The 25,764-nt window shown below is 56.2% G+C and overlaps 1 protein-coding gene across 2 annotated transcripts in view; it reads right to left on the bottom strand.

The window, feature by feature from the left end:
* The window catches only part of ADCY3 (adenylate cyclase 3), a 90,294-nt gene that overhangs the window by 6,501 nt on the left and 58,029 nt on the right, over positions 1-25,764 (bottom strand). Inside the window, exons 4-16 of one of the 2 annotated variants that reach the window (XM_067007998.1) lie at positions 15,828-15,958; positions 15,315-15,426; positions 15,010-15,137; positions 13,548-13,706; positions 12,587-12,764; positions 8,615-8,734; positions 6,862-7,004; positions 6,542-6,703; positions 5,172-5,259; positions 4,252-4,368; positions 2,169-2,428; positions 1,799-1,864; positions 216-297 (exon numbers count right to left, since the gene is read on the bottom strand). In XM_067007998.1, the coding sequence (XP_066864099.1) occupies positions 216-297; positions 1,799-1,864; positions 2,169-2,428; positions 4,252-4,368; positions 5,172-5,259; positions 6,542-6,703; positions 6,862-7,004; positions 8,615-8,734; positions 12,587-12,764; positions 13,548-13,706; positions 15,010-15,137; positions 15,315-15,426; positions 15,828-15,958 (1,746 nt within the window). Of the gene's footprint in view, positions 1-215; positions 298-1,798; positions 1,865-2,168; positions 2,429-4,251; positions 4,369-5,171; positions 5,260-6,541; positions 6,722-6,861; positions 7,005-8,614; positions 8,735-12,586; positions 12,765-13,547; positions 13,707-15,009; positions 15,138-15,314; positions 15,427-15,827; positions 15,959-25,764 lie in introns of both variants that reach the window. The other variant, XM_059079171.2, reaches the window with a different exon arrangement.

Genomic DNA, 25,764 nt, shown 5'->3' with positions numbered 1-25,764 from the left:
CGCAGGAGGTCAGAAGGAAGAGGTAAGAACTGTTGCTCCTGTACTACTGAGGAAGAAACCAGAAACTGGCAGAGGTGGTGGCCTGACCAGGGTCACATGCCACGTGGGGTAAGGGAACCAGCATTCCCCAGGAGCTTGGGTTCCTAGGTCCTGGGGCTGCTTGTCCAGAGGCCCCGACAGGTCCGCGCAGAAGAGGAGGGTGTGCAGGCACTCACGTGGCGGGAGAAGTAGTAGAAGCTGAGCATCATGACAAAGATCATCACCGTCATCGAGCACTTAGAAGGCACCAGGGGCAGCCTGTGGGACGGAGAATAATTCAGCTGAAGGGCACCGTGTTGCCCGCTGACAAGGGAGCTTTATTCCCTCTAATCTGGCTGTGCTGTTTCCTGTCTCCCAGAAACCTTTCTCAGCCGCTTAAGCGCCTTCGCATCGAGTCCAGACGCCCACCGGGCAGTAAAGCTTTCTGAAGTCATTGGGTTTTTGTCTTAACAGCCAACCAACTCCTGGCTCCTCCCAGCTGCACCTGGAATCCACATCAGGCCTTCGGGGATGCTCCCCAGATGTTGAATAAACACTGCATCACCTGACTGATCACAGAAGTAGCTTCAACCATCTAGGAATCTGGAGACGGGAGAGACTAACTAGCATCGCCGTGATGGGATGAGGGCACAGTTCCACCATGCTTTTGTGTAACTGTCACCCATATTTTTGTGTGGAGCTGTACATCGTTTCCATTACTGTACAGTATTCTATTATATGAATACCACGACTTATATATCTGTTTATTGTTGATGTCATTTGGGTCATTCTCATTTTGTTTTGGATGTCTGTAGGTGCGTGTGGCTATTATAAACAGTGCAACCGTGGACATTCTTGTACATGTATCCTGGGACACGTATACGTGCATTCGTTTCTCTAAGGTGTACACGTAGCTGTGGAATTTCTGGGTCAAAGGTCTACTTTCAACTGTACTAATTAACCCCAAATTGTTTTCTAAAATGGTCGTACCAGTTTACACTCCCACGAGGAATGGATGCATTACCATCATTATACATGATGTGATCAGACTTCTTAATTTTCGCCAGACTGGCAGGGGTGTGATGGTCTTTCACGGTGGTCTTAATTTGCATGACCTCGGTTACCCGAATGCCTTTCATTTATTAGCGCCCAGTTAGATTTCTCCTTTTGTGAAACGCTCTTCAAGCCTTCTACCCACCGTCTGTTAGGTCATCTTTTTAAAACTTACTTAAAAGTCTAGTCAAGTCACCGAATCATACAATTCTAAAACTTTAGAGCAAGAAGGGACCTTGAAGAACTTCTAGTCTGATATCCTCTTCAAGAGATGAAAACTGAGACTCAGGAAAAGTGGGCCTGCCTGAGGCCCCCCAGAGAACCACCTCGGCAGGGCGCAGAATCCAGGTCTCCTAGTTTGAATGCAATAGTGTTCCTTCCCCCTCCTGTCTCTGCTGTCTGTTCTGCCAGCCGGTAAACGCAGCTGTCCTCCGTCTGGCTGCTCCTCTTTTCACCTCAGCCCAGCCTGCTCTCTATCCCACCCTCTAAACCCCACTGCTCGCCAGGCCTGGCTCTCCTTGACTCAGGAGAGGCCAGCGTGGCCAGATGAGCACTGAAGTCTGCTGCGGTCTCCTACAGAAACACACACTCACTTCTCCGGCTTGACTGTCCCACGTCACGTGCCTCTGGAAGGATGAGGCCATGGGGCTTTGGCCTGTTGTATTCCCTGCCTCTAGAAGAAAGGGGCCGAAAACACAGGCCAGGACGGGAACGCGGTCACCCTTACCTGTCAGTGCCATTGAGCCCAGGGCTGGCAAGTACCTGCATCTTCTCTAAGGCCACCATGGGAAAGCTGTTGGGACAGATGAGAGCGCACTCAGGCCCCATCGGGCACAGGAGACTGGTGCCCAGCCAAACACTGAGGTGACCCAGGTCTTCAACTCCTCGAGAAGGGGAAGGATGTGTCCTGGGATCACAGCCAACCGGTGGCCCGTCTGTGAGAAACCACAAACCCTGATTCCCATACAAGCGGTGGATGAGCCCTAGAGACAGACGGCCAGCTCAGTGCAGACCCGTGACCTTGAAATGGGGCCCGGCAGTGGTGGGAGGAAGGAGACCTCCTAGGCAGACCCCCCCCCCCACAGGCTTCATCTTACTCGCGTTCCTGGAAGCGTCTGCGGTCGTACTCATCGAAGATGGGGCGCCAGGCGTAGATGTTGGTGACGGCCACGGCCCCTGCGACGAGCAGCATGAGTGTCAGCTTGACCATGTGGCTGACCTGCACCAGCATGATGGTGGCGATGAGGGACAGCACGGCGACGTAGTTGTAATACTTGGGGTTCTCCACGCAGCCCTCCTCCGCCTGCACCCCTGAGGTGCCGTTGGTGGGTCCCATGTAGTACTGGAGACAGCTAAGCTGGAGGCCGGCACCGTAGGGGAGAGCGCGGGGTGCAAGGGGACAGCAGACACTGGTCAGAGAAGGCGGGGCTGTGGCAGCTGCCACTTCCCACGGCTCCCTCAGAGACACCGAGAAGGAAGAAACATTTACCAGGGGACAGCAATACCAAAGTCAGCGAATTCCTGCTGAGGGCGTTACCATCATCTCCTCTGATGGTCACGAAAATTCTCTGAGTATTTCAGTGCTGCCACCATCATAGGGAAAATTCGGAGAGGCCGCCCTTGCCCACCGTGGTGCAGTTAGCAAGCAGCAAAGCCAGAACCAGGAGTCCGCTCGTTAGGTTTCAAACCCAACGTGCCGCTTGCCCACAGCACTCCGTTGCTTCCCGAGGGGCCGTGAGCCAGCCAGGCTGCACCTCACGGCTTCACTGCGACGGCAGCCCGTCTCCACTCAGACCCTTCATTTCTGGAGTCTGGTCGCCGGTCCCACTGCTGGGCAGATGTGGCCAATGGAAAGCGCATCCATAAACCGAACCGAACCTACTTTGCTTCATTTGCACCCACTGGCGCTTGTCTGGCTCTGGGGAGGCTCTCAGCATGTGAGTCTGGCACGTGGCAAGTTTCACACCTCCCTAATTTTTCTCCCCTCCACAGGACTTCCAGATGGCCTGCCAGTGTCCATGACCCTGTCAAACAGTGGCCCCCAGACCTCGGCACCAGGCTCCAGGGGGGTGTCCTGACACGCAAGGGGCCCAGGCCTTTTCTTCCCTGCCCTGTGGCCACCAGCAACCCCTGGGCGCGTCAGGTTCTGGAGCTCCTAACTCCATTCCTGTTGGACTTTGGATCAATTGGCCCTAGGGCTTCTCACGTATACGGCTACCAGAATAAGACTCCGTGCTGACTTTTCTCCCATGCTTCAATTGTTAAAGATAATAAAGCAAATAACATAACATTGTATTTGCAAAAAGCAGGACTCTAAGAGAGTGTATCTGGTACAGTACTACCAACATTGGAGGGAGCTGGGAGGCCTGGACAGAGCACCAGCGACAGCCCCAAGTGCCCAGTGCTCAGGAACTGGCTGGCGGCTTCTCACTGCCACCCCTGCTCCCCAAGTAAGCCTCTGCTGCCCCCTCACAGGACCCGCATGAACTGAGGACAGCAGAGCAGAGGATTTCGTCTACTGCTAGCCATCTGGGCTCAGTGAAACTGTCGTCCCAGTGACCCACCTCGGGAAGGTGTGGCCTTGTTCAAATGGATGAAGGCCAAACAGGAGCGCTCCTCTGGCGGAGCCGCTTTACCTCCCTCGTCCTGACGGATGCCTGATGCTCGCCACACTGTGGCGAATACTTAAGACACACAGAAAGCTTAGGAGTATTGGGGCCCCTGAACAGTGAGACATGGCGAGAGAAAACACAGGACGGGGATTTAGAACTGCTTCCGTTCTCCGCTCTGCAACTTACTGGCTGTGTGACCTAAAACAAGTGATGTAACCTCTCTGAGCATCATTTTTTCACGTGAAACTACAGATGATACCGACCTCTCGGGATTGTTATAGAGATTAAATGCGACAACATATGTAAACCACCCAGAAAGGAGCTGGTACCCGGCGCTGGGCTCCTGGACCCCGGGAGGGTGAGGAACTGGGGAAGACAAGGCGGTCTCAGAGGCATCCTGGGGAGAAGACCCTGCCGTTTGGCCAGGATGATCGTTTAGGAACCTAAGTGCCACTCCAAACCTGTGTCTGCTGGGGGTGGGGAAACGGGCTGGCGCCTGCTCGTGCAAGCTCATCCAGAAGCCTCCTGTGAGAGTGGGCACCCCTTCAGCAGGACCTCAGGGGCTCACCATGTCCACGACGTTTGCCATGACCAGAATGAAGATGGCCAGCATGGCCCAGGTGTTCCTGGCCCAGCGCGTCCGGTCGATCCAAGTCGAGAAGGCCACGATCTTCTTAGGAAAGGCCTAGAAGGATGGAGTTTCCAGGCCCTTGTGTCTTGACAGCCTTCCCCCCGCTGTGAGCATGGCTGCCCCCCACTCTACTTGCTCCCATACTTCCCAGGAAGCCGGAAAGCAGTGCCGCGTGTGTGCAGCAACCCAAGCCTGGCTGCGGCAGAACCGAGAAGGCGCGCGGCTCCCGCCTCTGTCTGCCAGTCCTGCCGGATGCGCAGGCGACACACCATGGCTGCCAGGTATCACAGCCCTTCCCAGAGCTGCGCGGCGGCCGGCCTGAGCCTGTGGGCAGCGCCACGTTAGGGGAGGATCTTCAGGGCCGGCCGTCTTGGCCTGGCTACTCCCGCTTTCCCCGGGTCAGTGTACCTACATCCCCCAAGTTACTCACAAGCCACCTGCCAGATTAATTTTCCTAAAATGCTGCTTTTCCCTTTTTTTCCTGATCAAAAACTCTGCCTGGCACCCAGTGCTTACAGGAGAAAGTCTCAATCTCTGTGTGTGGCTTTCAGGGTCCTACACAACTGGAGCCACATTCCACCTTCTAGCTGGGCCTCCACTGCTTTTCTACACAGATTCCCATTTATGCAGACTCTGGCTCACTCACCCACGCGCGCTCCGGGGCCTGGCCCAAAGCGGGTGCAGAGCCGATAATGAAGAGGTGCGTAACGAATGAACGGATGAGTGCCCGAGCCACCCCAACGGAAGCCCTCTACTTGTCAGGGTCTGACGGGACACAACTCCATCAACACCCACTTTCACAGGGGGTGATGCTCACTTCCAGACAGCTCCGAGCCAAGAGGAAAAGTGCTTCTTACCCGAGGAAAGATGGCAGCCAGCGAGCAGACGGTCAGGATGAGGAGCAGCAGCTCACCAACCACAAAGGTCACATAGTTTGTCATTAGCCTGTGAGAGAGAGAAAACAGTCCGGGCGAGGGCCACACAGGGAGCAGTGGGCCGGGTCAGGGGCCAGGAGGGTGAAGGAAGGGAGACAGCCCCCCACCCAGCAAGGCACAAGCCTGTACCCGAAAAGTTCCACGTGACACCAGGGAGTTGCTGCCGGCTGTGTGTAGGGCCTGGGGGCCTGGGACCCTCCCCAGCTGTAACTGTTCTTTGGGACATTTCTTAAAGAAGCACAGACTCACAGATGCCCTGGGCAGAGCCCAGTAAAACCTGGGAAGGGATTCTTAAGAACGAGCACTCTGCCGCGTCCCAACGATGAAAGGGGAGAGCACAGAACACGGCCGCTATTGCCGAGGGCTGCTGAGGGATACAGCGCTCACCGCTGTATCCCTAGACCTCAGCCCCGGGCACAAAGTAGACAGCAAGTATTTGTGAAGTGAATGAATGAATTTGGTCCTCACAACAATTCTGAGTTAGCGAGGGCAGGTCTTATTATCTTCAGATCATCCTCACCATCATCTCTCACTTTACAGACGAGCAAACTGACGCTCCAGGAACCCTTAGTGACGTGCTCAAGGTCACAGAAGAAACAAGTGAGCAAGCCGAGTCCAAAACCTAGGACCATGTGACAAGTCCAAGGCTCCTGAAGCTCCCCAAACTGTGATCAGAAGAGGGCTCCACTCCCCCTCCTTTCCGGTGGGGAATCCCTGAGCTGGAGGGAGCCGCTGATCGGCCACGGGGAGAAAGGGAGGGAGGGAGGGGCCAGCCATCCTTCAGCTGGGCTTCAGCAGATGGGGCAAGGATTCCAGAACACCCTGCCCCGCCCCAGAGGACCTGCTGCTGTGAGAGAGACCAGTCTGCACCCAGAGCCTGGAATCTGTCTTTTCTAACATGAGCCAAGAAAGGGAGCCGATGAGCCGTGCGACCGAGATTGAGGAGCGTCCCCATCCCGTCTCCTTGTGCCAGAGCCACTCAGACCCATCCAGCCAAGGTCTCCATCCCCCCCCGCGACCCTTCCTCCCTCAGCCTTCTCAACCCTGGCGTGACCCCCCACTTTGACGCTACGGCTAGTCTAGGACCCAGGAGCAGAGGGAAGGAAGGGGGTCCAGGGCGCAGTCCCAGCATCCCCGGGGGCTGCTCCAGGGGGCCGTGGGGCAAGGAACAGAGCCTGAGCCCCTGCGTCAGGCTCCAGCTTGGGCCCACACCCCGCAGGCCTCTGGCCTCCGGAAGCTCATCACCTTCCGCCCTCCCCTGGCTGTCAGGGCCTGCCCTGCCCCTCCCTCACCAGGGGTCGATGAGAATCTCAACCAGGGCCGTGCAGAGCAGGACGACGCAGGAGCAGCTGAAGGCGGCCCCGCTCTGCTTCTCCTTCTCCACCGAGTAGCGGGTTTCCATCTCGCGGTCCATGAACCGCATGGACAGGAAGAAGGTGTTTCTCTTCTTCACTCTGCAGTGCAAACAAGCCCTATGAGGTGCAAACATCACATCTATCTCTGCCTGCCAGGAAGGGGCCGTATTTACGAAGACTGACCTCCCGGACCCCACGCTGGGGCCAGACAAGGCGCGTGCCAAGGGCGAGGGGCCCGCCGCCGAGGGGCTACTTACACCTGGGCGGACTCCCGCTCCAGCAGGGCCTCGCTGAGCAGCTGGTTGAGCTCGTGCTCGTCCTCGGAGGCGTCCACCACGCGATCAGCCAGGTCCTGAAGCCGCAGCCTCCGGCGAGGGTTGGGGAATGAGGGGTTGTCGGCCTGCAAGGCAGTGTGGCAGAGTTGGGGGGCAGGTGGGATGGAGCGGGGAGAAGGTGGTGAAAGACAGGGTGGTGCTGGGGGAAGGGGAACGAAAGCGATCACACGAGCGCCAGCCCCTCGGCTCTCAAGATCATCTCTCGGGAGGAGTCTTCCCAGTGCTCCCACGTGGCTCCGTCCTGCTTGGGCCTCAGTCCTTCCTGGCTTCCCCGGGACTCCAGGTCCCAGGCCCTGTGGCCCCCTAACAGAAGCTCTGCAGTGATCGCCCACTAAAGGCAGCGTGGGGAGCAGCCACCGGGCGCCCGAGCAGGAGGCCTGGAATGTGAGACTCTGCTGCTGGCTCAGCGCTGTCCTGGCACCTCCTGCTACGAGGACGGGGGTGTCACACAGCCACACCCTTCGGCGTCCTTGGGGATGTAAAAGACCCCCAACCCGACGCTTAAGGGTGCTCTTCAAGGAGCTCAGGTCTGGCTCATTTGGGGGAGGAAGACCCGAGGGGGAAAGCTATGGAGAGAAAGTAACATGCTTTTTGCTAGTGTGGTGGTAGGACTGGGGTACCCCCTACCATTTTTATTCCTGGTCACAAAGGAAAAGCCTCTGCTCTAAACACATGAATCCAGACTATGACTACACAGCCATCAGCCCAAATAGCAATTGGGAATGGGCTGATTAGAGCTGTCTGAATGGGTCTAAGAGTGTATCTGGAAGCCAGAATCAAGATACCCCAGGCTTAAGCTCAGGCGTGCCGCTGGTTGAGTCTGACCCCGTATAATCCATGTCCCCCCAGCCCCAATTTTCTTCTCTGTAACATGATGTGGATGTTCTGTTCCAGCACCAGGAACCTCTGTCCCTGAAGCATACCGGGAGCAGGGCGACACCGGCGAATTGTGAGGACAGAAGGAAATCACAGGCTGCTAAGCCTCTGCGTCCTTCTTGTTAGTGAGTTACACTGAGTCTGGATTAACACTTTGGATCAAGAAACTCACAACAGGGAAAAGTTACGGAGTGCTGTGGTGCTCAAGGAAAACCCAGTGTATCTTCAGCCCTCGACCCTCCTGTCTTCCAGCACCTGATCTACAGGCACGGGGCAGTTCTGTCTCCCCCGCAGCGACACTGGCGGTGTGGCCGACCAGCTCATGGCAGCCTCCGCGAGGCCGAGACCCGTCTCAGCACTGGCCTCTGCCGGTGGATACACTCAGGAAGCTCTTTAGCAGTGGGTGGATCCTGGACGCTCTCCCAAGGTGCACCCCATCCTCAGGGGGCCAGCCTGTTCATTCCTTTGGAAACCCCTCATCTGTGCACAGGACTTGTGGGGTTTGGACCTAACCAGAGCGGTGAGCCCAGCCCTTTAGTGTCACTTCGGAAACAGTCCTGGATCCTAGGGAGATTTCCGTGGGTGGTGTCCTCACTGCCCTCACATCTCTAGGATTCTGGGACATGGGAGCCGCCAGACAAGGCGTCGGAGGTGAGCACCTCTTCTGACCTCAGCCACCTCCACCCCATGTAACTGACGAGGAGACAGTGAGGCCAGGGGGCGGGGCGGTGACCAGCCCAAGGTTACACAGCCACCAAAGACAGAGGCCAGGCCATCCCGGGCCTCGCCCCACACGTACCTGGGCATCTGGCTCCTCGGACGTGGAGCCGCTGGTGTGGATGCTCCCGTTGGGCTCCTTGGTCTCAATGAGGGCAGGGGAGCCGGGCTTTGAGGAAGGCGGCGCTCCGTTCAGCAGAGCCTGCAGCAGGAGGGAGCGGCCATCAGCAGCCCCCAGGCATTGCCAGACGCCCACCCAGCGTGGGATTGGTCTGCTCTCAGTCTGGAATCTTCCCACCAGAGTTCAGAGGCCTTGTAACCTTAGAAATCTCACTATTCAGCTCCTTCTCTAGACCACCAATTTTAAAACGCTGTAATTTTCTAGTATCAAAACTTTTCTAAGCAGAGAAAGACCCTATTGTTCCAACTCCTATTTTTAAAACAGTAACTCAGTGACACAGTGATTCACAGAGATCTTTTCTGGGGTTGAGCCCTGTCAAATGCCTTCCAAAAGTCTGAATAAATTCCATAAACCAATTTCCCCAATGATTATTTAATTTACTGTCAAGGAAAAATACTACTCTATACAGGAAAACAGCTCATTCATTCACTGACCAAGTATTTACTGGGTACCTACTGTGTGACAGGAACTGCTGTTAACTCCTGGGGACACGGAATGTCCTAACCTCAGAGCCCACCTTCTAGTGAGGACGGGCGGACATCAGCGAAGTAAAGAAGTAAATGATTACAGAAGGTCAGAGAGCAGTGCTCCGGAGAGGTGGAGTAGGCGAGGGACACAGGGATCGCTGGGGAGTGTGACTGTAAAGGGGGTGGGGGAGGGGTCACCATGAAGATGGCATTTCCGTGAAGATCTGGAGCACATCACGCGGCTCTCAGGGACAGGTTCCAGCAGGCGGAAGCCCGGAGCGGGCTGGAGGCCCGGAGTGTCTGAGCAGCAGCCAGGAGGGCGGTGCTGCCCGAGTCCAGTGAGCGAAAGGGGTGGGGCGGTGAGGACGTGCTGGATGGGGTTCCTGACCTCAGGGGACTTTGGCTCTTCCTTTGAGTGAGATGGGGACCGAAGGAGGGTGTGGAGCGGGTGTGTGTGTGTGTGTGTGTGAGAGAGAGAGAGAGATGATTTCACCTAACATCCGAGCAGGATCACTCTGGCTGCTGTGTGGAGAAGCGGGGGCGGGGGGCGGAGCAGGGCAACAGACTGGGAGACCACTGCGCTGACCCAGGCATGAGACGGCTCGGACGGGACGGCGGCTGCCAGGGTATGAGGAGAGCGGGGCTAGAGCTATAGCTTGCAGGAAGGGGCTCATGGATTGTAGAGGGGCGTCAGGATGTCTCCAAAGGTTTGGTGCTGAGCAGTTAAAAGAACAGAGTTGCCACTGATTGAGATGGGGAAGACTGAGGATAGCCGGTTTTAGGGTAGAGAGATCAGGAGCTCAGCTTTGGAGCTGTTATATACACCGATGGAGACGCACATGTGGCTGTAAGTTTAGTGCAGGGATGCCGGCTGGGGCCGAGATCTCAATTTGGGAGTTTTCGGAGATGGCATTTACAACAACTGAATGAGGGCTTCCCTGGTGGCACAGTGGTTGAGAGTCCGCCTGCCGACGCAGGGGAGAAGATCCCACATGCCGCGGAGCGGCCGGGCCCGTGAGCCATGGCCGCTGAGCCTGCGCGTCCGGAGCCTGTGCTCCGCAACGGGAGGGGCCACAACAGTGAGAGGCCCGCGTACCGCAAAAAACAACAACAACAACAACAAAAAACAACTGAATGAGACTAACAGCAAAGGTTAGTATAGATAGGAGATGTCTTTTTAACACTTCAGAAAGGATCCACTGTGACAATTCTCCTCACACTCTCCTCCTTATCATTTTGTTCAACTAAACCCTGGGGAGAGGCTTCTGCAGATGGAACGGTATTTGCTCCTATGAGGCCCAGAGAAGCCACTGTCATCACTTTCCCTACTGCTTCCCTTTATCACTCACACATCATTCACGCGTTATCTCTGTGCTTGACTACTTCTGACTGACTGCTCGAGCAGGTTCGGTGCTTTGCTGACATGCCTTTCTCCGAGCACATCTTGAGTTGGAGACATCTTAACCAATTACTGAGCTAATCACACGGGCTTCTGATAATGGTGTTAAGTTGTTCACTTAATGCACACTGGGGGCTGACAGTTGCTGCAGCGCCTTGTAGGGAAGACAACTGGTATAATCTACAGCAGCTCAACTTCTAAGCGCCCCGAGACAGATGCATCACCGTGCTGGGCACGAACTGGTTGCTTGATACGTAGCTGACGAGCATCGTATGACACAAGGTTCAGCTCTCTAATAAACAAAAAGCGTCTACAAACCAGAGGTGGAAAAAGCCCTCAAAGGTTAGATATGAACATGCAATTCACAGAAGAAAATCACCAGGCTGACAACCGGGTTAAAAGTGTCCAGTCTTACTAATAACTAAAGAAATGCGATTAAAACAATAAGATACCCTGGGGCTTCATCTTTCAACTGAGCGAAGAAAAAAAGTGAGGAAAGAGCCAGCAAAGGCATGGGGAGGGTGGCAGGAGGTGAGTAGCAAGCACACGGGTTAAACTTTCAATGTACCGAACCTTTAACCCAGCTTTTCCACTTCACGACATCTGTTTTTTAGGTAGGGGCAGTAAGAAACAGTTAAAACTCAACTTTACAACACATTGAAAACCTGGATTGCCCCCAAACGTCAGGAAAATTAGTTTTGAAGGGAACGGCACCCATGTTTCCATGAGAAATGGGCCGCCTCATTTGTCCGACGGAGCATTTACGAAGAAGTCTAACTCCCGTTCATTGGAAGCTGTCGCCTGTGCTCCTGTCCTGTGTAGCAGCACCCAGGCCACGAGGCTCAACGGTCCACAGCCCGGACCCCACTCCTACTCACCCACAGCCTCCGTGCTAGGGTTTTAAGCTACACGTCCACGAACTCAACTTTTCTCTAATTGGAAAACTGAATAATGACTCCTGCACACCAGCTTCATAAAGACACTGCTGCCAGGGCCCCATCCGTAACCCTCCCGGGGGTGTCAGGTGCCAAGAACAACTCCTGAGTCAAATGATGCACCATGCAAGGGTTGATTAAATGAGAAAATGCAAGATGAGGACGACCAGGAATGAGTGCGGTTGTCACAAAGATACATTTGACTGCTGCCCTGTGACTTCAAGGTGGTCCCCAGTACAACCAAGTTTGTGGGTAATTTTTTAAAGGAACAGCATTTTAAAATGTACTAAGAACGTTTTTTGCCAGAAATGGTAAATGTTCCATCACTTCACAAAGGTAGCCGATTTCTCAAATTGTTGTCAACCACCATCGTGTAGAATAGCTTAGAAGATGCATTGTTCATTGGTTCCAGTGACTATACTGAAGTTGTGCATGTAGCACTCTTTTTAAAAAAAATACATTTATTTATTTTTGGCTGCGTTGGGTCTTCATTGCTGTGCACGGGCTTTCTTTAGTTGTGGCGAGTGGGGGCTACTCTTCGTTGCCGTGCACGGGCTTCTCATTGTGGTGGCTTCTCTTGTTGCAGAGCGTGGGATCTAGACGCGCGGACTTCAGTAGTTGTGGCCTGCGGGCTCAGTAGTTGTGGCTCGCGGGCTTAGTTGCTCTGCGGCATGTGGGATCTTCCCAGACCAGGGCTCGAACCCATGTCCCCTGCACTGGCAGGCGGATCCTTAACCACTGCGCCACCAGGCAAGTCCCCTAGCACTCTTAAAATATGAAGACTCAGTAATTTTGTGACATGGTCAAGTCTCATTTCATGGGGCTCCACCTTCCACCATGACACTTCCTAATTTTCTGCAGGACAGCTTCCTACTTTTCTGAGTTCTTTAGAGCATTTACTGTAGCTCAGACTTCACACTGGGCATGAACTATTTACCTCGTACGGTATACCCTTTGCTCTAACACTCAGCAGCTAGCGGGACCTCTCATAGTCCTGCCAAGTCTTCTATAATCTGGCCTCCAATCCCTTCCTTTCCCTCCCCCAGCCCAGGGGGGTGGGTGGAGGACTCACCGAGCCACTGAGGCCATTTTGGGAGGCTGTCCTCTTCACCTCTGGCTTGGACGCAATGATGAGGTAGGTTTCGATGCCCTTCTCATCCAGGTAATCACAGCGGCTGCCCCCGTCACCTGGCTCCACGTCGAACTCGCCTTTCAGGCAGTCCATCGTGCTCTGGGAGATGTGCACGCGCCTGGGTTCCGGCGAGAGGGGCCCTGAGCACAGGCCCTGAGGCAGCCCCTGCCCTACCCCGCCGGGGACAGAGGCAGAGCGGTGCTGGGTGCTGGGCTAGTCCTAGCGCTAAGTGGCTGTGTAGGCAGCCCGGCCCCACCCCTTCTCTGAGCCTCAGCGTTCAATCCACGAGACAGTTTGTCCTCAGGCTGCTGAGGGTATCAAATGAGATAAGGAATTTGAAGTCTGCTCTGAACACTAAGGCCAGAAGGCCTGGTTATCATCCACCTGGTGTGATTCTCTGCTGCAACTCCTGCTGTCAGGGGGTATTAACCCACTTCTGGGGAGTCACCACTAGGGAGAGAACTGTCACTGCCTCCGAGGGAAGCCCCCTGACCCAGGCGGGGAAGGTTTCACCGCATCTTTGGTCCACACTGAGGGTGGAGGCTGCCCCACCTGACTGGCCGAGTCTGTAAAGAACTCAGGAAAGATGTGCAGGTGCCTTAGAGCCTGTTCGGAGACTCTCACTGCTAACAGTGCCCTTCGGGGTGACCTGCACACTGGAGGAGCTCCAGCCCTGACCTCAGAGCCCCGAGGCCCCACAGTGAGTACAGGGGGCAGGAGGACAGACCCCTGCAGAGCCCCAGGCAGAAAAGGCCCAGGAGGCAGGCCCCGGAAGAAGAACACTGCTCCTGGGTGGGAAGGGCTGCTTCTTCAAGGCCCCTTGTCCCTCGTCTGGGCCACAGCCCTGAGGGATGGATGGGACGGTCCCCTCCCCTGGCCCCAGGAAGGAACGCGCGCTCACCCGGGGATGCCGCCAGCCTCCATCTTGTTGGCCACGGTGACATCGGTGGACCACACGTCGTACTGCCAGCGCTTCTGGCCCAGGACACCCCCCAGCACGGTGCCCGTGTGCACCCCGACTCGCATGTCCACCCCGGTCTTCGTCTTCTCCCGTACATACCTGCCAGGTACACACAGAAAGGGGGAGGGGTCAGGCCTGCCCACAGCCAGGTGGCCAGCCCCCTCCTCAGCCCCCCAGCGGGAGGAATTCTGCACAGCCTTCCTCCCCTCCAGGGCCCAGAGGCTAACCCCACTGCTTTCTGCCCACATCTGCGTCACCCTCAGCTGGGGCTACAGCAGGCAGTGGCCAAGGCCAGGTTCAGCAACCACAGGCCACTGTGATTCGGGGTGGGGACCGAGGGGCAGGAAACAGCAGAGACCCTCTGCCCCTGAGGGATCTCCAACTGTTCTCTTCCAACCATCCGTTTACTCATTCGTGCAGCTGACCTTCACTGAGCGCCTACTATGTGCCAGGCCCTGTACTACGTGCTGTGTGTGCAGAAGGGAAGAGGCTCCTTGCTTGAGATCTCCAGGAGACAAACACGAATTTCAGCACTTTCCCCAACAGTGATGGGAGCAGAGGTAAGAGTCTCTAAATCCTGAACTATGGCCCCAGGGGAAAGGCAGCATCTGCTTCTTTCCAGCCAATCCTAGAGGGGGCTTTAAGCTAGAAGACAGTAAAAATGCAAAACCACCCCCTTGGAGATGGTGGTGAAGCACACGCCCAATTCCTGGACTCAGCAAGGGGCCTGGGGGGGCTGATACCACCCAGGGCCCACCAGAGGCCTTGAGTTGACGGCAGGGAGCCGCCCCCTCCGCCCCCCACCCTCACAGGGATCCCCAAGCCCACAGGCGCAGTGACAGCAGTGGAGAAGAGCCGGGGAGGCAGAGGTCACCACCCTGGAGGCTCACAGTGGTGCAGGCAGGAGCCTTGGCCGGAGCTCAGAAGCCAGGGTTCCAGTCCCATCTCTGCGGCCCAAACATCTCGTGACCTCAGCAGTCACTTCACTGCTGTACTCGGGCTTCCTGATCCAAGAGATGGGCATGGAGATCTCTGAGCCTATCTGTCCCGGGGGGTCATGATGAGAAAACACGGAGAGAAGAGATGGGGAGTGGGGGGACACTTGGGAGGAAAAGAAAGCAAATGGAAGGTGGCAGAATTTCATGATGACTGCACCTTCCAGAAGAAAAAACGAGTGTGGACTAAAGCTAGAAAAGCATCCCTTGGAGGCTGCACTTTCCCTCAGCTGTGAGGAAGGTAAGCCTAGCCCGACTTCCCAGAGCCTAGGCCTGACCAATGCTGCACCCACCTTATCCCCTGACGAGCCCGGCTCAGGGGCTCGGGGTGCACAGGGCCCACCAAGACAGAGCAGCGCGGAAGGCGTGCTGGCGCCAGAGCCGGGACCCACGCTGCCCCCACTTACGAGATGGCCTCCACCATGGCAAGCCCCATGAGGATGGAGCAGACGGCGTGGTCCTCCCGGGAGTCAGGCAGCCCACAGATGCAGTAGTAACAGTCGCCCAGAATCTTAATCCGCAGCTGGTGGTATTTCTGAAAGGGCAGGTCCTGAGTCCCTCCTCGGCAAGAGGGGGGTGAGGGGCAAAGAAAGCAGAGGACGGATGGGTGGGCGGAAGTCCTGGGCGCCGGAGGAGGAGGGGCAGGCCCAGGTCATGAGGACGGCGCCCCCCACCCCTCCCCGGAAAGCTGGGCGAGGGTCAGGGTACTTACGGCCGCCAGCTTGTCGAAGCGGGCAAAGAGCTCGTTGAGGAGCTTCACGAGCTCTTGGGCGCTGCAGGCTGAAGACAGCTGGGTGAAGCCCACAATGTCGGCGAAGAGGATGCTGCGGAGGGGGAGGCAGGTCCTGGTGGTGAGGACCCGGACGGCACGCCGGGCTCCACGCTGCCCACCGCCAGCTCCCGCTCCAGCCCTCAGGCGGCCAGGTCCCTGCTCCAGCCCCGAAGTGGTGAGACCCTGGCACGTCCCGGGCACACTCGGGGCTCCGGAGTCTAGCTTACTTATCTCGCGGGTGGCGTCTGTACAATGAACGGGCCTGGACCACGGGACCCATCTCGGCCCCAACATCTGGCAGCAAGGCGGCCCCCGCGGGGGCTGAGGCTCACACTGTGGGGTGGCCGTGTTTCCAGTGCCCAGGAAGACTCTCGAACCCCGCAGTGCTCCACCGACGCCACCCCCCCAAAGCCTCCGTCCTGTGCTCGGAGCCCAGGCCTGCAGCCGGCGCACCTGACATTCTCGTGGCGGTACATGTACATGGTGTTGAACTGCTGCTGGTCCTTCTGGCTCTCGTCCTTCTTCATGTCCTTCAGCATCTCGTCTGCCACGTGCTTGGGCAGGATGGAAAGCATAAGGTTCTCCTGTGGGGGAGGAGAGAGTGAGTGCGGAGGGCGGGCGCAGGCACGGACACTCTGGGGAGAAACGCCCTTATCCTGGTGACAGGTGTCAGCCAGGAGCCAGGTGACCCTCCGCAGAGACCTTGCAGTGCACGCCCCTCACTGGGAAGCAGCCGGAGGCCCCGGACAGGCTGCTTCCTGCCCTGAGCAGGCTCAGCATCGTGACCTGAGCACCTTCAGAGCACGGAGGGAGCTCAGAAACCCGTGAAGAACGCCAGGCTTGGCTCTGTGCCTCCAAGGCATCCCCAATACCACAGGGAGGGTGACAGTGCCTACGTGTGCCCTTGAGGGCAGGGCTTCTGTGTGACCCACCCCACCTTGCACAGGGCCATCACCCGAGAATCCAGATTCAATGTGACTGGAGACCTACGACGCGCCCGGTACCACGCTAGGTGCCAGGCTACAAAGACGAGTGAGTCCCTCCCTCCGAGGGCTGCGGGTCTCGCAGGGGAGACACTAACGCACCCATCACAGGGTGTAAGATCGGCGCTAAGGTGACCGACGGAGGGCAGAGCACTGAGAAAGAAGGAAGGACGGACGTGGGGGGCCATCAAGGAGGCCTGCCTAGGAGCGAGGCTTGAGGACTGAGAACGCCCTGTCAGAGGGAGCGGCGGGCACCACTGCACCGGCCGCGGGGCCGGCGGAGGCGGAAACAGCGTGCAGCGCGGCCGGAGAGCGCGGCTGGGTCAGAGCCAGCAGAGCGCCACCCGGGGCCTCACCCGGTTGCTGCCCGGTTCCCAAATCAAGTCGTGCCGGCCCCCTGCCCCACTCGTCCATTTACACATTGTCTGCGGCCGTTTTCTCTCTCGGTGGAAGAGCAGAGTTGGGTGGCTGTGACAGAGACCGTATGGCCCACAAAGCCGAAAAAACGTACTACCTGGCCCTATTCAGAAAGCGCCTGCCGACCCCTGGCTCGGACGCTGAAGGGCCTCTCGAGCCGGGCCAGGCATCGGAAGTCCTTCCCGAGGGCTGGGGAAGCGACGGGCCCTGGCAGAGGGCGTGGGGCAGAGACGGAAGCAGGGAGGCCAGTTAGGAGCCCCCGCCGTTCTCCAGGCAGAGCCGGGCCCGAATGAGGGCGGCCGGCTGGGCAGGACGGGTGGCCTAAGACCTCAGGCCGGCAGGATCCCGACTTGGTGCCGCCTGCACCTGGGGTGATGGGCCACGGCCTGGGCGTCCGGGTGGGAGGTGCCAGTCTCTGAAATACGGGCAAAAGGAGGAGGGAGAGGTGGGGGGGTAAGATGGGAGTCTGGTCCAGGAGGTGCCTTGGAGGGCCCCGTGCAGGGACGCCCTGCAGGCAGATGCTTGGTGGCTAGCGGGCAGAGCCCGTAGCTCAGAAGCCATGGGTTAGACCGAGCGGCAGGAACAGGAGAGAGGAGACAAGTGACGGTGGGGTTGCTGGGGGGTGGGTTGGAGGAGGGGGAAATGCAGGCAGCGGCAACTTGTCGGGAAGGAACCGCCCTGTGCCCCCGGGAGGGGAGGGAGGTGACGGTGGTGCCCGCTGGAGGACGGTGGGAGAGGCTGGAGGGAGAACCTCAGGTGCAGGTCTGCAGGATGGAAACGATAAGGGAGCAAGAGAACTGCGCTAATGGCGAGGAGACGATTAAACCGAGGCCCACGGGACGAGGCAGCGGGAAGTGAGGTCGGCCTGGGAGAAGCGTAGGTGCACAAGGAGGCAGAGAGGGCTGCGGGAACAAGAGATGTGGCTGGAGGGCTCAGCCTTTGACCCCGGGGAGGAGCAGTTCCGGGTGACCAGGCCAGTGCTGCCGGGTCAGCCGCTGAAAGGGGAGGAGGGGACGGACGGCGCGCGCAGATCCGGGAGTGCTATGTCCAGTTACCTGGGGCCAGGAGCTACCTGGGGCAGGAGGGGTGGCAAGAAAACCAAGACCCGCGTCCTCGGCACCTGGGCCCTGAGGCCAGAAAACCCAGCTCTACCTGCCTTTCAGACACACCTGCTCTGGGGTAGGAGCCTGAGGTGTAGAGGTCGACTCCTCTCCTCTGGTGGGCGCAGCCAAGAGGCTCCCAAGAGTCTGGTGTCGTACCTGGGCCTCTGTCCGCACCGAGCCAGAGGGCTGGGGCCTCAGCTCCCCTGGAGAAGACGGCTCGGCTGTAGGGGCGGCCCCTCCCTCCTCCTCCTAGGAAGGTCTGCAGGCCAGGAGCCCCCCACCTGCTCGCCATCACACAGGGAGGTAGGTCCCTGTACACGATCTCTGTTCTCACAGGGAGGTGAATACCTCCGTAACAAGGGGAGCCCCCTCTGCTCAGCACGCCTGGCACTGGCTCTAGCCTGAAGCGCGGACAGTGGTTATTCCCATTACCCTCCCATTTCTACAGCAATGTCTCTTCCACTGTTAAGAACCTCACGAATGGCACCATTACAGCTCAGGAATGAGAAGCCAAAATAACCCCACTGCGCCCTGCCTGGCTCCACCTGAGCCCAGGAAGCAGCAACTGAGTCTCCCGGGGCCCTGCAGCCCAAGCAGAGCAGGTGGCAAAGCTGCTGCCGTGGCAAAGCTTTCAGCTTGGGAAGAAGATGAGCCTCCGGGAGGATTTTCAAGAAAAGCCAGAGACACGAGGCCCTGCCTGCTCTCGAGGGTGGCCTGTGGAGAGAGCTGCTGGGGTCCTGCGCGGGAGAAGGAGCCGGGGCTGAGGGGCAGCAGTGAGGCCTGGGGCAGGAATCCCAGGGGTCCCAGCCCGCCCCACGTGTGGCCCTGCCCGTGCCAGACTGGCAGGGACAGGGTCCGACCGCCTGGCTCAGACCCGAGCCCTGACACTCGCTGCGCAATGCCAGGCCATCATTAAACCTCCCCATGCCCTGGTGTCCTCGCCCGTAAAACGGGAGGGCTGAGCGACTCGTTACCATAAAGCACTTAAAACGGTGTCCGTACATGGCAAGTGCTCCAAATACCTTAGCTGTTCTTGTGTCACTTGATGTGACGTGTTCCTGAGGCACTGAGACAGGTGTCTCAGAAAGACAAGGTCTAAATTTCCCCTGGGGCTTCCAAGCTGGCCATAGATTTATCGATGAAGAGCTCCAGCGGGATGTCAGGGTCAGCAGGAAACCTTTTGGTCCCTCGGCCAGGCCCTGTGAGCTCTGTCTGGTCCAGACAGGATGATAAAGGAACATCAAGAAGGATCCTGCCTTCCACGCGCATCTCAGCCTTTCTCCCCTCAACGTGCATGCAGGATACACGCCAACGCAGGGAAGAGGCAGACACGTGAGGGGCGTGGGAGGGGCCTGCCAGGCTGGGAAGAGCGGAGGGGGGCCGCGGGGCACCGAGGATGAGGAAAGTCACAGCGCGGTGCGGCCTGCCTCAGCAGCCACCCCCGACACAGGCAGGCCTTTCCCACGCCCCCCTCAGGTTCTTGCACAGAATTCTGTCCTCCCAGAAAAGCCACTCGGCTCCCTGGGAACCTCGGGGACATCAGAATGCAATCCAACCCTGTGAGGTGCCCGTGGCCCAATTTCCCTGGAAACAAGCAGGGCCTCCCAGGAGGCGACCCGCACTGCCCTATCCTAGCACGGCCTGGGCTCCAGTACTGTCAATCAGGGCAGGATAAAGGCAGCAGCGGAAGCACAAAGCAGGGCAGCCCTGACGCCCAGAACCCAGGTGTCTTGGAGGTCCACAGAGCAAGGAGGCCGTGAGCTTATCTTGGGGGTGCCACGTGGGGAATTTTCACTTTTCACGTGATTCTGTAACATTTTGCAAGAGAAGAGATGAGTTCTGGGACTTCCCTGGTGGTCCAGTGGTTAAGACTCCGCACTCCCAATGCAGGGGACCTGACTGATCCCTGGTCAGGGAACTAGATCCCGCACGCGTGCCACAACTAAGGAGCCCGGGTGCCGCAACTAAGGAGCTGGCGAGCCGCAACTAAAAAGCCTGTGTGCCGCAACTAAGACCTGGTGCAGTCAAATAAATAAATGAATTTTTTTTTAAAAAAAAGAGAATAGACGAGCTCTGAAAGCAGATAACCCTTAAATGTCAAATTTTCAAATATCAAGAAAGCAGCTGTGGTTGTAAATGAAGGCTACCAATTGACCCGTGTGGTGTACGGCAACCCTATGGTCAACCTCAAAAGGTTAGCAGGCAGAGTCCACCTTAAGTCACTCTGATAAGACGAGTCTTAAATGAGAAGTAGGCATACACAGAAAAAAAAAAAAAAAAACAATTTGTCAGATGAGAAAAAATGCAACAGGCAGCTGCCACGGGACTGGACAGGAAAGAACATTCTAGTAGGTGGAGGGCAGGGGCAAGAAAGTGGCCGAGTGGGCAGCGAAGGAGGGGCCGGGCCCATATCGCAACCCCAGGACCTTTGTGACAGCCAGGCTCTGCTCCCCTCCCCCTGCCACCTTCCACATCTGAATGTCACACCCGTGGATGGCTCCCCCCCCGCGTGCTTCTCCGCGGTACCGAGGCCTCCTCCCTATGACACCCACCTGCCTTCCTGGCGCCAGCTCCCCCTGATCTCCTCGGTGGCCCCTCCCGGGTAGACAAGCTGGACTATTTGCTTTTCTCTGCTCTGGCGTCACTCTCTCTGGAACGCCCCTTCCTCACCCACCTGCCACCTCTCCAGAGCCCCTGGCCCTTGCCCAGGTGTGCTCAAACCCTTCCTTACCTACACCCACTTCATACCAGTGTCTCTACTGATGCTGACCTTGTTTGCCCTTACATTTCAGAGATTCTAAACCCATTCCTGGATCCTGGCCTCTTTTAAGAGTGTATGATGCTAATGATGGATCTTCTAGAAAAATCCTCACACACACACAGAGGATCCTTGACATCCATTCTCAGAGTCCAGGCTGAAGACCCCAACACCTCCCTCATCCATGACCTAGGAGAAGGAAGGAGGCTAGGATCCAAGTGCACTTGCCTGGTGGGTCCCACAGAGGGCACAGGGGTGGACAGGACAGGAGCCACCCAGGGCATCCTCAGGGCCTAGAGCTGGGGATGTGTCTTGGTCTCCCCTGCAGACAGGCAGAGCCTTCTCTCCCTAAAATAGCAGTTGCTATATGTTTTGGGAGTCATAAGAATGTTCTAAGCCTCTGACCCATTAATGGCTCTTCTGGGAATTTATCCAACAGAAATAATCCAAAAGAAGTAAGAAGACTTATGTGTAAGAACTTTAATGCAGCATCACTTACACTTGTGGAAAAAACTATAAGCAGCCCAAATGCCCAGAAAATGGCTAATTAGATTGTGACACATCCTCTGGATGGAAGACTATGCAACCTTAAAAATGATATTGGTGAAAACTGTTACAAAAAAATGATGAGAGAGAAAAGCAAGACATGAAATTGTATTCTGTGAAGGTGACGCTGGATGCACGTGCATTGAAATAATGGTAGAAGGATATATGCAAGAGAGAAAAGGGTAACAATGTGAGAGATGGAATTAAGAGAAAACTTTACATGCTTTTCAAAATTGCCATATGGTTGTTATACTGCTGCTGCTTCTTTTTCAAAGTATGTTTTAAACTGGAAATAAACACAAAACTTCCTGTTGCCTCCAGCTGTGACCCTGACCGCAGGTTGTCTGTAACTACCGTTTTCTTAGAAATGGACCGTCGTCCCTGCACGGCCACTGAGCTGCCTCCGGACTCCCACATCTGCTTGGCTATAACCTGAGAAAGGAGACTGACGGCCAGGTGCGAAGCAAGCAGGAGACCACAGCCCCCCGGTGAAACGGGAAGTGCCGAGGCAGTGGCCCTCTCTTAGGGAGCCATGCGATAGAACTGGCGCCCTGGGCTGGCTTCTTTCTGCCGTTTTCAGAGGCACAGCAAGTCGCCGGGCAAGTGGACACTAACGACCAGTATCAAGATGGTATATGTATAACTGATTCACTTTGTTGTAAAGCAGAAATTAACACACCACTGTAAAACAGTTATACTCCAATAAAGATGTTTAAAAAAAAAAGATCGTCCCTCTTCTTCCCTAAAACTTTCTCACCTACCCAATAATTTCACAAACACGTCATACCTCCTCCATCTTGCAAGTGCCCAAATCGAGGTGTGGAGCGGTTAGGTGGATTGTCCCGGTTCCTCAGCCGTAGTGGCAGACCTGGAACGTGGACCCAGGGCTCCTTGACCGATGGAACTGGTGGGTTTTTCTCCACCAAAAGACATACTTTTCACACTCTCTCTCACCTGCACCGGACGTTGTTCTGCTATGAATGTGAAGGAAAAGAAGTGCCCAAATCTTATCTAGTAAGGACCTGACAACACGGCTCCCGTGGGGATGAGCCCACCAGAACATCCTGTGGGCCCCGGTCCCTGTGCTGCTGTGTGGGAGGGTGGGTCCTCTGTGGGTGCCTCAGCATTCTGGCCCAGGCTCACCAGACCACATCGGGGCACCGGGGAGAGCGGGCCGGGCCAGGGCAGCTGCTGGGACTCTTCCTGACGGTCAGCAGAGAAGGAGGGGGAGGGTGCTGCTGGGGCGGACGCAGGGGAGGCCTGGGCTCAGTGCTGGGCAGGCCAGGAGACTGCCCTGAGCCCCCCAGCCCCCGTTTCCCCACGGGCCGAGGGGAGGAGGAGAAGGGGGCCGATGCTGAGAGCTCTGCCTCAGTGACTGACAGTGGGTTCTGGATGTGAGCAACGGCGACGGCCCTGAGATGCTGGGTCACTCCAAAGCTGCAAGAGAAGCCAACTGCGGCAGCTCCAGAGGGGCTCACCTAGACGGGGGTGCCACCAGGTCTCCACTATGGTCCAGTGAGCTGCCACTGGACTGACCGCAAAGGGCCCAGAGGTGCGTGGTTCCTGTGCGAAGCTCAGCATCACTTGACGCTGCTACTGGAGGAGCATCTAGGTGCTAGGAGGTCCCCTGGTACAGCTGAGCCCATCCCACGGGACCAAGGCCTCATGGCCCCAAGTCTGGCCTGCAGAGGGGAAGCCTCAGCATCACCTGGGGCTCACCCAGCAAGGCCCAAGGATCCTCAGGTGACTGGTGACCGACCACATTGAAGTTTGGAAGCACCACTTTATGAGCATTTGAGAAGGATTTGAAGGAAAGGAAACCAAGGGGAAAGGCACAGTCATGGTCCTGTAGTGGAGAGGAGCTGATCGGTACACCCAGAAAGAGCTCCTGCTGCCAAGGTCACTGCTAGAGACCCCCGCCTCCTCCAAGGCCATGTCCGAGCAGCAGGCAAAAACCTCGACCGGGACTTGTGGGTTAGAAAGAAGCAGAACGGGGACTTCCCTGCTGGTCCAGTGGTAAAGAATCCTCCTTCCAATGCAGGGGATGCAGGTTCGATCCCTGGTCAGGGAACTAAGATCCCACAGGCTATGGGGGGACTAAGCCCACGTGCCACAACTACTGAGCTCACGCACCTCAATGAGAGAACCTGCATGCCGCAAACTACAGAGCCCACGTTCTCTGGACCTCATGCACCACAACTAGAGAGAGAAAACCCACATGCCACAACTAGAGAGAAGCCTGTGCACCACAAAAGATCCCACATGCCTCAGTGAAGAGCCTGCATGCCTCAACTAAGACCCGACACAGCCAAAAAAAAAAAAAAAAAAAAAAAGAAAAAGAAAATAAATAAAATAAATATTAAAAAGAAGGAAGATAGTAAAAAAAAAAAAAAAAAGGAAAGAAAGAAGCAGAACACTTGAAACCCAGAGGATAGGACAGCTGTGTGATTCATGTCAAGGTGGAAATGGCAACACACGTCCAGAAACTTGGACTCATATGGTCAAAGAAGCAGGGGTCCAACACTCACCCAGACTCCTCCAGGAAAGCCAAAAACCACCGATGATCACAGTCCCAAAGAACTGGGAGTAAAGAGGAAGATGTGATCAAAGTTTATCAGGAACTAATATAGTAGGCAGGGGGAGGATGTTCAATAATTTGGATAATCTTTTCATTTAGTTTTTCTTCTCCCTTAACCCTTTTTTAAAAAATTAGCTGTTTTGTCATATTTTCAAAACTGAATTGAAACTGTCATCCCCCACCTCTTTAAAACTCCTGGTAGTTTGAATTCTAACGCTCAGCATTCATTATCATGTGAATTCTTGTGATCAACTCCAGGCCCCTTCCTATCATCTCTCCTTTATGAAAATGACATGAGCACAGACGGCACTTTTTTCAGGACTGTGCCTTTTCAGGCTTGTGGTGCCCTGAAGTTCTGGCATGTGCTTGCTTCACTCTTGGACCATGACTTTAAGTGACACAGTGGAAGTTTGCCAGAAAACTGGACTGTGGGAGAAAATGACATTTCCTTACCTTGAAGCTGCTTTTAAAATCTGATGGTCTGGACCAAAAGAAGGAATGGAAGTTGGAGGCTGAAGAGACAGATGTGGAGATATTAATGACTAACTCCCAAGCAGACTTTGCTGAAGAGACAAAGCATTTTGAAGATTTAAAAATCTTGTCAGAAGGAAGAGGAGTAGCTTTGGGGGGTAGAGCAAAAAAATCACTGAGCTGGAGTCAGGCCGCTGAGGCCCCTGTGACCCGGGGCATACACTTTGCCCCTTCAGCCTTGGTTGCTCATGCGTAAAATGGGTTCTCTCTTAAGTATCTCTTTCTTTGTTCAAAGTGGAAATTTTTCCAGAAGGAACACTTGAGAAGATACAGACCATGTATCTATAAAATGTGTGCATGGCATGTCACTAGGACAACTGGTTGATATGGACTTTACTCCAGAGCAATCTGGTAAAATGCAGAGGATCAACTTCAAAAGGGGTAAATGTAATAACCTCTACTTGAGTCCCCAAAACCACCTGCCAGAGAACAGAATGGGGGCGGGACACAGTGTATCAACCCTGGGGGAAAAGTCTGGCCATTTGACATGCTATTAGATTTTAAATGAATTCACAGCATAAAATGATGCCTACACAAGCCCCTTGGCCCTTAAGAGAAGTGAAGGTCCCGAAAGAGGAGGTGGTGGAGCTTCTGGGTCCTCCCCCCAACAAAGAAACAGATCTCCTGGGGCCTTGGTCGGCGAGTGACCCTGAGGTGAGGGAGCCGGAGTCCGGTCATCTGAGGGCGGCTGGGAATCAGCCCAGAGAAGAGGGGCATCTGCGGCCCCACGGAGAACTACAGTCTGAGGAACGCTGTTGTGCGGAAAAGGGGTGAGCTTGCTCTGAAGGCCCCGGGAGGGAAGACTGCGCAGAACACACCGCCGCTTCCCGCGGAGGGAGAATTCTCTAAAAGTCAAAGCAGTGCAGGGCTTCCCTGGTGGCGCAGTGGTTGAGAATCCGCCTGCCGATGCAGGGGACACGGGTTCGTGCCCCGGTCCGGGAAGATCCCAAATGCCGCGGAGCGGCTGGGCCCGTGAGCCATGGCCGCTGAGCCTGTGCGTCCGGAGCTTGCGCTCTGCAACGGGAGAGGCCACAACAGTGAGAGGCCCGTGTACCACAAAAACAAAAACAAAAACAAAAACAAAACAAAACAAAAAACAAAGCAGCGCAAAGACAGAACGTGCTGCCCAGAGGTGGCGACCTCCCGTCCCCAGACACCGCGTGAGAAGGCGGCAGGAGGGGACAACCGCGGATGGAACCACCAGCAGAGGACAGGGACTCCGGGGCTCGGGGGCTGAGACACGGCCCCACACAGAGAAAGGAGGAGGGCGAAGGGCCTCACACAGCCTCTCCCCAGCCCTCAAGGCTCATCCTAAAAACACACGGCAACGGAGGGCAAGGCCCTGGCCCTCTGGGAAAAGAATCAGACACGGTCCAGAAGGAGACAGGAAGTCTCTAGTAGGCTTCATGGGTAGAGCAGAAAACTGCCCAGATCCTGGGGAGAAGGACTCAGGCCCGCCCCTGCCAGCTGAGCA

This window comes from Kogia breviceps, chromosome 11 (genome assembly GCF_026419965.1).
Source record: "Kogia breviceps isolate mKogBre1 chromosome 11, mKogBre1 haplotype 1, whole genome shotgun sequence".
NCBI classification, from domain to species: domain Eukaryota; kingdom Metazoa; phylum Chordata; class Mammalia; order Artiodactyla; family Physeteridae; genus Kogia; species Kogia breviceps.
The sequence above is the reverse complement of the archived record's forward strand: the minus strand, read 5'-3'. Positions and strand labels throughout refer to the sequence as shown.